At 46.3% G+C, this 13,572-nt stretch overlaps 1 protein-coding gene across 1 annotated transcript; it reads right to left on the bottom strand.

Annotated features, from left to right (window-relative positions):
• Positions 1-755: 755 nt before the first annotated feature.
• On the bottom strand, positions 756-1,706 carry LOC117443361 (olfactory receptor 6N2-like). Its single transcript, XM_034079360.1, has one exon. The coding sequence runs from the start codon at positions 1,704-1,706 to the stop codon at positions 756-758; it is 951 nt and encodes a 316-aa protein (XP_033935251.1).
• Between the last annotated feature and the right edge of the window lie 11,866 nt (positions 1,707-13,572).

Genomic DNA, 13,572 nt, shown 5'->3' with positions numbered 1-13,572 from the left:
GAAGCCACCTCTTAGCTCCGAAGCTCTTGCCTCTAGACCGACAAAGGGGAATACAGCGGGACTGTGGCGCTGTTGTGTTCAAAATTCCAGGAAAGACAAAACAACTTCTAAGTTTAACTATTTAATATAAGAGAGCAACATATATATTTTCACTTGGCCAAGGACTCCGTCCGGTCACAGAAATCACAGGCAGCAAAGGCTGTAATCTGTCTGTCTATTTCCGGAAAGAGTCCCGAAACTCGTGCGTCAATACATTTTATCACACAGGGCGTTGCACGTACATTTATGATTGGTCAAGACTAGCTGAAGATATACCGTGGTTTAGACTTGGTTCTCTTTGTAGGTGCACAGACTTAGAAAAAAGTCTCTTGGCAACACGATCCTCCAATCAGCAATCAGCCGGCCTGTGGAAGTCCCTCCCTACTCTGTCGCCATCATACGTCATTTGTTTTCGCTAAAGCTGCTTTGCAGACAGATAGTGGAATCCTCCATTTATGCTGTTTCCTAGCTGTGCGTGGGAGTGGAGCTCACCCGAAGCTCAAGGCCGGAGCGATGTCCTGTTCTGACTGCCTCTTTCTATTCTTCCAGTGTCTCACCTGACCTTGCTACTTTCGTATTGCAAGCTAAAAACGTCTATTTATCCCAAAGTCACAGCAACATAAAATGAGCACAATAAGTGTATAATGTAATAATAATAATCAGTCTTTCTAATGTTATATACAAATAGCCTCCACAGCAATCAAACAGTGTTGGGGTCAGCTGTCTCTGCGACACCTCAGCAGCCTCTTCACATGCGTGAACACCACCTTTAACTTCAGTCCGTACACCACGGGGTTCAGTACAGTGGGTACTAGCATCATCAGGATGGAGGTGATGAGGGTGGAGTCAGATTCTCTGTTGCTCTGCAGGCGGCGGAGCAGCAGATCTAAGCAGACGCTGATAGAATTGTTAAAGAAGACGAGCAGGTGAGGAAGACAGGTTTGTAGAGCTTTGCTGCTGAAGCTACGTGAGCGCCGCAGACAGATGAAGAGGATCCTAGCGTAGGAGTAGAGCACGAAGGCGGTAGGCAGGAATATGATAACTGCTCTGATCAGCTGACCAAATATTCCACTCAGCTGCGCTTCAGCACCACCGCAGCTCAGGCTCACAATGCTGTAGATAATGCAGTAGACCCTGTTGAGCTGCGCCCTGCAGAGCGGTAAGCGGCTCGCCAGCAGCGCTGTGACTCCCACTAGAATAACAGGCAGCATCCAGCAGAGAAGCAGCATCAGCACCACCTTGGCAGGAGTTACCAGCACAGCGTAGTGCATCGGGTGGCAGATGGACAGGTAGCGGTCAAAGGCCATGGCCGACAACAGCATGTAGCTAGATCCACCAAGAGAGGAAACAAAGAAACCCTGGCACAGACACAAAGTCCGGGACACCTGCACCAAGCCGGCGCCGGACAGCAACAGGTCTGACAGAAGTTTGGGATAAAACACGGTACTGACTATGAGAGAGTTCAGCAGAACTGATGCCACGAAGGCAAACATGGGCCGGTGAAGAGCTCGCTGCGAACAGATGATATAAATCACCAGAGAGTCACTGAACAACACGAAGAGGTACAGCAACAAAAACACGAAGAATAAGAGCGAGCTGTGGCCAGACAGCGAGGAGAAACCGACCAGCGTCAGGGACGAGGTCACGTTAAACCCTGCTGACGTCATGAGGAGACCCCAACAAACAACACGCTGTGACCTCAGGTCAACAACAACAACAACAACAACAGCAATAAGTCAGAGCTAACCAACCTGTTGACATTATTTATGAAAACATTTAAATAAAGGATATCATATTAGTTTATATCACATTGACATATACAGTAGGAAAAATGAAACTGGAATATTTAGAACACACATTTATTTAACATTCATATTTCAAATGTGTATTCATAGAATATGAATTCACAGTTAATTAATCAGATACTAAAATATCTGCTTTAACATTAATGCATAAGTCAATGATAAATATCTATCATGAATCAGAAACAGGCAAAAGCATCATTGCAATGAACACGAAATATGAGGAGAAGCAGACCTGAATCCACCTGTTAAACAATCATGTTATTACATAACAGTAACATACACACACAATAATGTCATTAACGACAATTTAAAGGATATATATATATAATTAATCACGAACACACAGAAACATCCTCACAGGGAACTTAAAGAGAAACTGACCAGAATCCACCTATTCATCAAGAAGCAGACAAATCACAGTGTAAAGAACATTAATATATATGACTTCAAAATAACATTTATAAGTGAAATATTGAACTAACATCATCACAAGGAACACGAAGGAAGAAGAGAAGCTGACCTGAATGCAGCTGGTGAAACATTAATAACATTATGCATCGACACAGTGAACCATCGAATGTATGTGAACACGAAACACGAGAAACAGACCTGACTCCACCTGTTTCAACAATAACTTCAATTTATATAACATTAATATATACAGCATTAATATAAAGTACATTTATTTTTTGTATTATAATGAATCAGAAAAAGGCAGAAAGATAATCACAGTGAACACGAAGCAGGCGGAGAAACTGACCTGACTCCACCTGTTTAGACAATAATGTTAATATATACACACAACATTAATATTTATAACATTCATTTGAAGAATGATAATATATGATCAATCATGAAAACAGAGAAACATAATCTCAGTAAACATGAGGAGAAGCAGACCAGTATCCAGCTGGTGAAACATTAATACAACATTAATGTAGATATGATGAAGCACGTACAGACAGAGACAGCATCTCAGTGAACATGAGGAGAAGCTGACCTGAGTCCAGCTGGTGAAACATTAATACAACATTAATGTAGATATGATGAAGCACGTACAGACAGAGACAGCATCTCAGTGAACATGAGGAAAAACTGACCTGAATCCAGCTGGTGAAACATTAATACAACATTAATGTAGATATGATGAAGCACGTACAGACAGAGACAGCATCTCAGTGAACATGAGGAGAAGCTGACCTGAGTCCAGCTGGTGAAACATTAATACAACATTAATGTAGATATGATGAAGCACGTACAGACAGAGACAGCATCTCAGTGAACATCAGGAGAAACTGACCTGAGTCCAGCTGGTGAAACATTAATACAACATTAATGTAGATATGATGAAGCACGTACAGACAGAGACAGCATCTCAGTGAACATGAGGAGAAACTGACCTGAGTCCAGCTGGTGAAACATTAATACAACATTAATGTAGATATGATGAAGCACGTACAGACAGAGACAGCATCTCAGTGAACATGAGGAGAAACTGACCTGAATCCAGCTGGTGAAACATTAATACAACATTAATGTAGATATGATGAAGCACGTACAGACAGAGACAGCATCTCAGTGAACATGAAGCTGTGAAGCTGCTTTTATCACCGTCCTTCTTCCTCCGTGGAGCTCATTGTAAATTCATTAAAGGTCATCTGCCAATCACAAATATCTTGTTGTTTGGAATGGGAGGTTCTGAGAAGGCAATGTCAAGTTAATGTAAAACAGACATAAACATCTTAAAATAGTAAATATTGAAAGCGTCCCTTTGATTAATTCAGTGCTTTATTTGATGTTAGTAATATGTTCAGGTGTCAGATACACGCAGGGGTTACATTGGCCCCGGCTCATAGGACGATGCTCTGACTTTGTCACCCTCACATATTTGTCATATGTTTACAAAAAACTACGTATATGTTAAAACTTTTCTCGTTCTTAACATGGACTATATTCAGGGTCGATATGTGTTGACTTCATTTTTTTGCTGCTCCGTGCAAAGAGTCTGCAAACCACCCGTCCTTTAACACGGATCTGTTTCTTAAACCGTGTGTGTGTGTGTGTGTGTGTGAGAACCCCCCGACCCGTCCTGTAACACGGAGGCCGTTTCTTAAACCATGCTAAATGTGTGTGTGTGTGTGTGTGTGTGGGGGGGGGGGGCTGTGGTCTCAAGGTCTTAGGTGCCTCAAGGGGCGGTAACCCTCGAACCTCCTGGTGGACACCGGTGGTCAGGGAAGCCGTCCGACTGAAGAAGGAGGCCTTCAGGGATTTGTTATCCCGGGGGACTCCCGAGGCAGTTGCACGGTACCGACAGGCCCAAAGGGCAGCAGCCTCGGCCATGGCCGAGGCAAAGCAGCGGGTGTGGGAGAAGTTCGGAGAAGACATGGAAAAGGACTTTCGGGCGGCACCAAAGTTGTTCTGGAAAACTATCCGACACCTCAGGAGGAGGAAGCAGGGAACCATCCAAGCTGTGTACAGTAAGGATGGGGTGTTGTTGACCTCAACTGATGGAGTGTTAGGGCGTTGGAAGGAACATTTGAGGAACTCCTGAACCCGACAACTCCGTCCTCTATGTTAGAGGCAGAGCTGGAGTATGACGGGGGATCAACACCAATCTCCCGGAGGTCACTGAGGTCGTCAAACAACTCCACAGTGGCAAAGCCCCGGGGGTGGATGAGATCCGCCCAGAAATGCTGAAGGCTCTGGGTGTTGAGGGACTGTCATGGTTGACACGTCTCATCAACGTTTCGTGGAATTCGGAAACAGTACCGAAGGAGTGGCAGACCGGGGTGGTGGTTCCCCTTTTCAAAAAGGGGGATCAGAGGGTGTGTCCTAATTACACTCTACGGAGGTATCTTACGGCGGTAGAACTCCTTCCGATGATGCTGCTGCAGCTGCTGCCGCCCTGAACATGGAGCGGATCTTCAATCCCTCCTTTATTCCAGACGTATTCGCGTATAATCAGTCATCCTCAGTGTTGGTCATGTTTGCGTACACACCCGGACGGTGTTCATAGAGGAGGCTCAAATGGAGGGTTAGATGGCCATATAGCAGGTACTGGGTGATTGAGGTCGGTTTGCAATCCATCAGGTCAAGGAGATCAGGGATGCGCTTCTCAGCCGCCGCCTTGGCGGCGAGATGCTCCGCCTGTCTCGGCAGACGATCCAGCTTGTTCCTCTTCACCTTAAACTGGTGGACAGTGACAGACTTTTTCAAGTCGTTCAAGTTTGCTTTCACCTCTATGATGATGTGGGTCATATCAGACTGGGTGAGCCTGCACCCCCGGAGCTTTGACTCAGACAAGTACCCTATTTAGAGAGAATGGACGTCCATTCTTAGGAGACGTCTGACAGTGGTGCGGTTACCCAAAGTGACAGAGCCCCAAACTACGGACTGTAAGCAGGGTCCCACAGGCACACAGGCAGAGATCCAGGGTGATGCACATGGGTCAGAAAAAGTCTAAGTTAACTTTTGGGAGAACCATAGAAAGGGGTGAAAATGTATCAAATGTATCCCAAAATAGTGTCTCTTAAGGCGGGTAGAGTCCCCTGACAACTCTCCTTGCATTCCTCAAGAGTCAGGAAAAACTCTGTTATCTTTTGGGAGAACCTGAGAAAAGGGCTGAAAATGGAGAAATTGTATCCCAAAATAGTGTCTCTTAAGGCGGATAGAGTCCCCTGACATTTCTCCTTACATTCCTCCGATTTCGTGAAGATCGTAGATTGAAAAACATGAGTGCATTTTTTTGACGGAGGAGGGGAGGTCTCGATTCCCCTCTCCATTGTAAGTTACAACGGGGGAGTGCAAAAGTGTCTGGGGCTTCGGCCCTAAGCGCCGAAGGGTTGGCCCCTTTCTCTGTTGGCACTTTTTTTAAACTTCATTTTTGATTATTTTAAGATATAATTGAACGTTTTCTTTACTTTTTTCTTCTTTCCACGGATGGGGGCGTATGGCAGGCTGCCTATGAGCTCCCAAATTCGGCCTGGAACCTCCAGGAATTGTGGGCTATAGTGTTAAAACTCCTGATTAATATGTTAATAATGCTGGCAGCAGGTTCACTGCTGTTAGCAGGGTCTCACACTCACAGGCAAAGGCAAAAGGCAAACAGGTTTTTCACACTTCCAGGAGACAGACCGCAAAAACCACCTCTCTGTGGCCCTTCACAGAGCCCCAAAGGACGGACTAAGCAGCTCCAGCATATCTCCCTAACATGCGCACTTCCATAACCTCGCACACCGTGAGACCCTGGGCCCCCGGACTTAAGCACTCCCCCACGGACTAAACCCAGATGTTCACACCCTACATAACCTCATGCCCCTGGAAACCCTAAAAGGGGGGTGGATTTTGCGGTGCTTTACCGTCCGCCCATCAGCATCCATATTCGGCCTTCTTCACGGCACCCCCCCCTGTGCTGGAGGTTCAAACTTGAACTGTTTTGTCATATTTCGTCTTTCCACGGGTGGGTGCACCTGGCAAAACTGTGTACCCAAACTCAAGCACTCTCATTCTGACTAAACACATAAGGACATCCGGGTAAGACCTTAGTGCCCCTTAGTGCCCCTGGTACTCCATGTCGTTAAATGAGCTCAGTAATGTACTGCACAACATCACATGGGTATATGAGCTGCGTATTTCCCTGCAATATCACATTTGGTGTATTTCCAAAAAGCTATGAAAATACACCTAACTCTGTCATGTCCTGTAAAATATCATTCTTTGTTTATTTCCATCATTCAGGCAAATACACATATCTTTGTCCGCTCCAGGAGCTTCAAAGTGCAGACTCCTGAGCTCCGTCATGTCCTGCAAAATATCATTCTTCCGACCGCCAAGCACCGGCACGTGGACCCGGGCAGGAGGCCCTCCGATGGCGGGCAAATGTGCTGATAGCACAGCTGACGGCTGGACACTAGCCGTAGAGGAACACCAGGGCATGACCAAGCAGTTCCCTCTTTGCAGACAAGCATATGTGGTTGTTACGCAGGATCAAACAGGTAGCCTGTGATGAAGTCGGGTCGACCCTATATCATGTGAAGCCACCGAGCCGTGGTCCCGGAGGGAACTGGTGCCCGGAGCAAGGCCAATTGCTGAACGCTGCAGCCGACTAAGGCCGCTATGCAACAGTGGAGGATTAGAGAAACTGATGTTTGCCTGGCACTCCGCGGTGAAGTGGGGAGGTGGAACTTCCACCCCGCAGCGGAACGCGTAGTGGGACCCCTGAGTCAGACGGTTCGTCTTGGAAACGCTTCATATCTGTCGGCCCGGGAGGTAAGAGACATGCAGGGTTACCCCCACGCAGCACACCCTCCCGGCCATTAGAGTCGAACTCACAGTTCGGAGGAACCGACAGCCAGAGCACCGGCACGTGGCGGGTCGCATTTGCCATTCGATCAGTGAGGTGAGAGGAGAAGAACGTAGCAAAAATGGACAAAATCCGTTAATATACGGTCGAGTTGGGGGGGGGAACGGCTGGACAATGGCCGTCGGGGGGCACCCAGGACCGGGCAGTGCCCCCGGTAGAAATAAAAATAAAAAGAACCAGACAAAAGGGGTGAAAATGTAAAAAGGTATCCAAAAATAGTGCATCATAAGGCGGGTAGAGTCCCCTGTCAACTCCCCTTACATTTCTCCAGAGTCAGAAAAAAGTCTGAGTTAACTTTTTGGAGAACCATCAAAAAGGGGTGAAAATGTAAAAATGTATCCGAAAATAGTGCCTCATAACCCGGGTAGAGTCCCCTGTCAACTCCCTTGTCATTCCTCCACAGGCAAAATAGTCAGAATCAAGTTTTTGGAGAACTGGGGAAAATGGGTGAAAATGGAAAAAAGTATCCGAAAATAGTGCCTCATAACCCGGGTATAGTCCCCTGACAACTCCCCTTGCATTCGTCCAGAGTCAGAAAAAGTCTGAGTTCATTTTTGGACAACCATAGAAAAGGGGTGAAAATGGAGAAAAAGTATCCAAAAATAGTGTCTCATGAGGCGGGTAGAGTCCCCTGACAACTCCCCTTGCATTCGTCCAGAGTCAGAAATAGTCTGAGTTCATTTTGGGAGAACCAGAGAAAAGGGGTGAAAATGGAGAAATTGTATCCGAAAATAGTGTCTCATAATAACTCCCCTTGCATTCCTCCAGAGACCAGTTCAAAAACTTAAAGTTTGGTAAGAACCATACTGGGGGTCTCCATGCAACAATTGTATCCGAGCTAAAGCACTCATGGAGCGGACACATTCCTCCATGATGTGAAACAGCCGTGTCCTCTCAAAAACCGGGTTTCAGATATCGTGCGGATTGTAGCTTGAAAAACATGAATGCATTTTTTTGACGGAGGAAGGGAGGTCTCGATTCCCCTCTCCGTTGTAAAATGCAACGGGGGAGTGGAAAAGTGTCCGGGGCTTCCGCCCGAAGCGCCGAAGAATCGAGCTTTTTGGAGCCCCTCCTCCGTTCATTTTTGATTATTTTAAGATATAATTGACCGTTTTCTTTACTTTTTTCTGCTTTCCACAGGTGGGGGCGCATGGCAGGCCGCCTATGAGCTCCCAAATTCGGCCTGAAACCTCCGGGAATTGTGGGCTAAGCTCCATAAACTGACAAAGTCACCCAGAAATGTCACTTTAATAGCCCAAAAATATATAATACAAATACATTTAAATAGTAAAAGGTACAATTGTGCTCCTAATTACCCGGAATTTGATTTATATAGCCCCATGATAGTGAATAAAAATCATTTTCTTGGAAAAAAGTGTTAAAACGCCTGATTAATATGTTTGTAATGCTGGCAGTAGGTTCACTGCAATTTAATTATGTTAACCTGCTTTATTTAGGGATGGATCTCACATCCTCTATTGGGGTCCGGGGGTCAATCTGGTGCACTTCGAGCACAAAATGAATTGATGGATACAGCTCTCAACACTCAGATGAAAGGGAGCTGTATACTTTTCAATGATCAACACATCTTTAGAATATGATCACAACCAATAACAAATCATTTAAACTTGTTTAATCGTATCTAATGTTACCAAGTTAGTATTCTTTTTATTTATGCATATTTTACTAATCACTCTTTTTAACTGTTTTGTTTTTTTACTGTCCTATAATACACATTGGAATGATTTCTTACTTTATTTTTTACAACTATTGTAGGAGCCGCATTTAAATTTATTTTGTTTTGATTTATTTGGAACCTTGATTAATGCATTTTTCTGTTTCAGTGAGAGGGCAGCAGGGCTCAGGTGAAAGGGGCGGGACTAAGGCTTTAAGTTGGAGGTGCGGTGTGTGACGGGAGGGCAGCAGGCAGCAGCAATACCGTCATTGACACGCAGACGCAACCTTATGCTGAGCAGAAAACAGATTATTAGGATCTGATGTTTAAGTTTATGTTCAATATTGTTTTCGTATTTTTTTTTATGTTTTACCTGGAAATAAACCTTCAAAAGCAACAGAAACGTCCAGTGGGTTTTGTACTGCGAGTCTGACACTGCTTCCGAGGCCCAAGCTCTACATGTGGCCAAGAACATTAACTGTTGAGGTGAAGGTTACAAGAAAAATCTTTCGGGATTTTGGCCACTACAACTATATTTAATAGATAAAGGTGAGACAGAGAGAGAGAGAGAGAGAGAGACTCTCTCTTTCTCTGTCTTGCTCGCTCACAGAGGCTGTGTGCTCCTCCATGGCGATGACGGCTTGCGTTAAAAAAATAAAATAAACATATTTGTAAAGTGGGGGGGGGGCACAAACAGGATTTTTAAAAGTTGGGGGGACATGTCCCCCCTGTCCCCAGTGGAAATTACGCCATGCGTGTGTGTGTACGTCAAGTGCAATAAATATGTTGAAATATTAAACTAACATTAGAACAAGGAACACGAAACATGAGGAGAAACTGACCTGAATCCAGCTGGTGAAACATTAATATAACCAGGGCTGCACATAACTGCACATAACCCCGCCAAAAAAGGAGCAACGGATCATTTAAAAAAACGCGCATTTGCGCCCGAACGCAATTGAGAGAGAGAGATAGCGAAGAGAGAGAGAGAGATATTTGCGAGTTGCATAAGAACTGGTAAGATAGCAGAGTTTCCCACACATAATACATTTAATCATAATAAATGTATTTTATATAGTGCTTCTCATCTGCCAAGACAAATCTTGAGGCGCTTCACAACAAAGGACACTGATACACTTTGAGGGATTAAACAAATAATAATAATAATTCAAATATCTCAAGCTCAACCTTGACAAAACTGAAGTGCTTTTCCTTCCGGGAAAAGATTGTCCCTCTCTTGACCTAACTATCAACATCGGCCCCTCTGTTGTTTCCCCGACTCAGACTGCAAGGAATCTGGGTGTTATCCTAGATAACAACCTGTCGTTTACTGCAAAGATCGCTGCTACAACCCGCTGCTGCAGATACACGCTTTTCAACATCAGGAAGATACGCCCACAGCTGACCCAGAAATCGACGCAGGTTCTGGTCCAGGCTCTCGTCACCTCACGCCTAGACTACTGCAACTCCCTCCTGGCTGGTCTACCTGCATGTGCCATCCGACCTCTGCAGCTCATCCAGAATGCAGCGGCTCGTCTGGTCTTCAACCTTCCAAAATTTTCCCACACCACGCCGCTCCTCCGCTCCCTCCACTGGCTTCCGGTAACTGCTAGAATCCACTTCAAGACACTGGTACTTGCGTACCATGCTGCGAATGGATCTGGCCCTTCCTACATCCAGGACATGGTTAAACCGTACACCCCAGCACGTGCACTACGCTCTGCATCAACCAAACGACTCGCTGCACCCTCGCTGCGAGGGGGACCCAAGTTCCCATCAGCAAAACACGTGGGTTTGCTATCCTGGCTCCAAAATGGTGGAATGAGCTCCCCATTGAAATCAGGACCGCAGAAAGCTTACACACCTTCCGGCGCAGACTGAAAACTCATCTCTTTCGACTCCACGTCGAGCGATAGAATGACTAACAAAGAACTGCTAACAGAGCACTTATATACTAATAAAGGACTGGCTTATCTATAGCCAGTTGAGCAGCACTTGAAACGATTGGCTCTTTGAAACCTGATGTTCTTATATGATTCTGTTTTCCTCAAGGTTGTGTCTTCCTGGTCGAATGTACTTATTGTAAGTCGCTTTGGATAAAAGCGTCAGCTAAATGCAATGTAATGTAATGTAATGTAAAATAAAAAATCGGATATAGCGATAAAAATGGCAATCCTCCAGGTGTACCATGCTCAAAGTTTATTGTAAGGCCTGCCAAAAGAAGAGGGTCTTAAGGCCGGTTTTGTAGACCTTGGTGGAAGGGGCAGATCTAAGCTGATCTGGGAGGGAGTTCCAGAGGCACAGGGCGAATGAGCAGAAGGCTCGGTCTCCCATTGTTCGGAGACGTGTTCGGGGGATGTAAAGACGAGGAGCGTGGCTGGAGTGGAGAGAGCGGATAGATGTCTGGGTACGGATGAGGTCACAGAGGTATTTTGGGCTTTGTCCATTCAGGGCTTTGTAAGTGAGGAGCAGAACCTTAAACTGGATCCTGTAGTGGGCTGGGAGCCAGTGTAGTTGTGCAAGTATGGGGGTTATGTGTGCGGACCTTTTTGTACCGGTGAGAACTCTGGCTGTACTGTTCTGGACAAGTTGCAGGCGGTTGATGGATTTGGCTGGGAGACCGGAGAAGAGTGCATTGCAATAATCTAGTCTTGAGAAGACGAGTGCATGAACCAGTTTTTTGGTGTTATCAGTTGAGAGTGAGGGCTTCAGTCGGGAAATGTCTTTCAGGTGAAAGAAGGAGGTGTTGGTGATGTGTTTGATATGGGCTTGGAAAGACAGAGTGGGGAATCCAGATGACAGTCGGCTCACCAGGGTCCTCCTCGTCCCTGATGAGCCCGATCTTTTGCTGTACAAGAAGCCAGGAGGTGCCCCTGCTCCCCACAGTAAAAACACCTGCCCTCCTTTATGCGCCAAAGACGCATTCAGGATCGGCAGGAGGTCTCCAGGCCGGATGATGGCTTGGTGTGTCCCCTTGGTGTAGAGGCAGACGTGCCACATTCTTGAACCTTTGTTTTTGTCTTTCGGCCAGTCTATTGTCTATTCGAACTGCCAGTGCAATGACAGAATCCAAGTCTTCTGTGAGGTCCAAAGGTATTAACTGGTCTTTAATGGAATCCGAAAGACCAGACAAAAAAGGCGTCGAGCAGTGCTGAAGAATTCCAGCCACTATCTGCTGCAAGGGTCCTGAACTCAATGGCATAGTCCGATACTCTGCGCTTGTTAGAGAATATTTTAAGGATATCTCTTTGTATTTTAAGATTCTCAGTTCTTCTTGCCTGTTCTCTGTCTGTAACTAGAGGAGGACAAAGGTCAAAGAGGTCTTCTGCTTTCCTGTGGGTGAGGGGTTTGAAGGCGCATATAGAGATGTCTTTGTTTTTAGGGTCTGGTGTTGATTACCAGAGTAAGGCAAATGTCAGCCTTATGAACGGAGGTACCGTGGGACTTGCCCTTCCCATGTACGGGAGTCCGCTCAATGGAAATGCGATGTCAAGTTCCGATGTCAAGTTCCTGTCAGCGGCTAGACATATGTTACCAGTGTTTACCAGTGTTGCCAGGGGCATGATAACATCCTCCACTGGAGGTTGGGTGTTGCTGCTGTGAATAAGGCCGACTATGGGTGCCGATGGGCGGACGGTAAAGCACCGCAAAGTAGACCCCCTTTAAGTGTAAGGCAAATGTCAGCCTTATGAACGGAGGTACCGTGGGACTTGCCCTTCCCATGTACGGGAGTCCGCTCAATGGAAATGCGATGTCAAGTTCCGATGTCAAGTTCCTGTCAGCGGCTAGACATATGTTACCAGTGTTTACCAGTGTTGCCAGGGGCATGATAACATCCTCCACTGGAGTTGGGTGTTGCTGCTGTGAATAGGCCGACTATGGGTGCTGATGGGCGGACGGTAAAGCACCGCAAAGTATACCCCCTTTAAGTGTAGCCAGGGGCACGAGAAACATCCTCCACTGGAGGTTGGGTGTTGCTGCTGTGAATAAGGCCGACTATGGGTGCTGATGGGCGGACGGTAAAGCACCGCAAAGTATACCCCCTTTAAGTGTAGCCAGGGGCACGAGAAACATCCTCCATGGAGGTTGGGTGTTGCTGCTGTGAATAAGGCCGACTATGGGTGCTGATGGGCGGACGGTAAAGCACCGCAAAGTATACCCCCTTTAAGTGTAGCCAGGGGCACGAGAAACATCCTCCATGGAGGTTGGGTGCTGCTGCTGTGAAGAAGGCCGACTATGGGTGCTGATGGGCGGACGGTAAAGCACCGCAAAGTATACCCCCTTTAAGTGTAGCCAGGGGCACGAGCAAAATCCTCCATGGAGGTTGGGTGTTGCTGCTGTGAATAAGGCCGACTATGGGTGCTGATGGGCGGACGGTAAAGCACCGCAAAGTATACCCCCTTTAAGTGTAGCCAGGGTCACCCTGCATGCGTCGTCAAATGTGATTGAAATGGACAGATTCCTGTACATTTCAATCACTTTTAATGGGAGTCGTCAGTATATGGAGCTTAACCCATAATTCCCGGACGTTCCAGGCCGAATTTGGAAGCTCATATGCGGCCTGCCATGTGCCTCCACCCGTGGAAAGCAAAAAAAAGTAAAGAAAACGGTCAATTATATGTTAAAATAATCAAAAATGAAGTTTTTGAAAATTCTTGAAAAACGGCTAAGTGCCAACGGGGGAGGGGGTC

Source organism: Pseudochaenichthys georgianus, unplaced genomic scaffold (genome assembly GCF_902827115.2).
Source record: "Pseudochaenichthys georgianus unplaced genomic scaffold, fPseGeo1.2 scaffold_594_arrow_ctg1, whole genome shotgun sequence".
In the NCBI taxonomy this organism is placed as follows: Eukaryota; Metazoa; Chordata; class Actinopteri; order Perciformes; family Channichthyidae; genus Pseudochaenichthys; species Pseudochaenichthys georgianus.
This window is presented reverse-complemented; position numbering and strand designations above follow the sequence as displayed.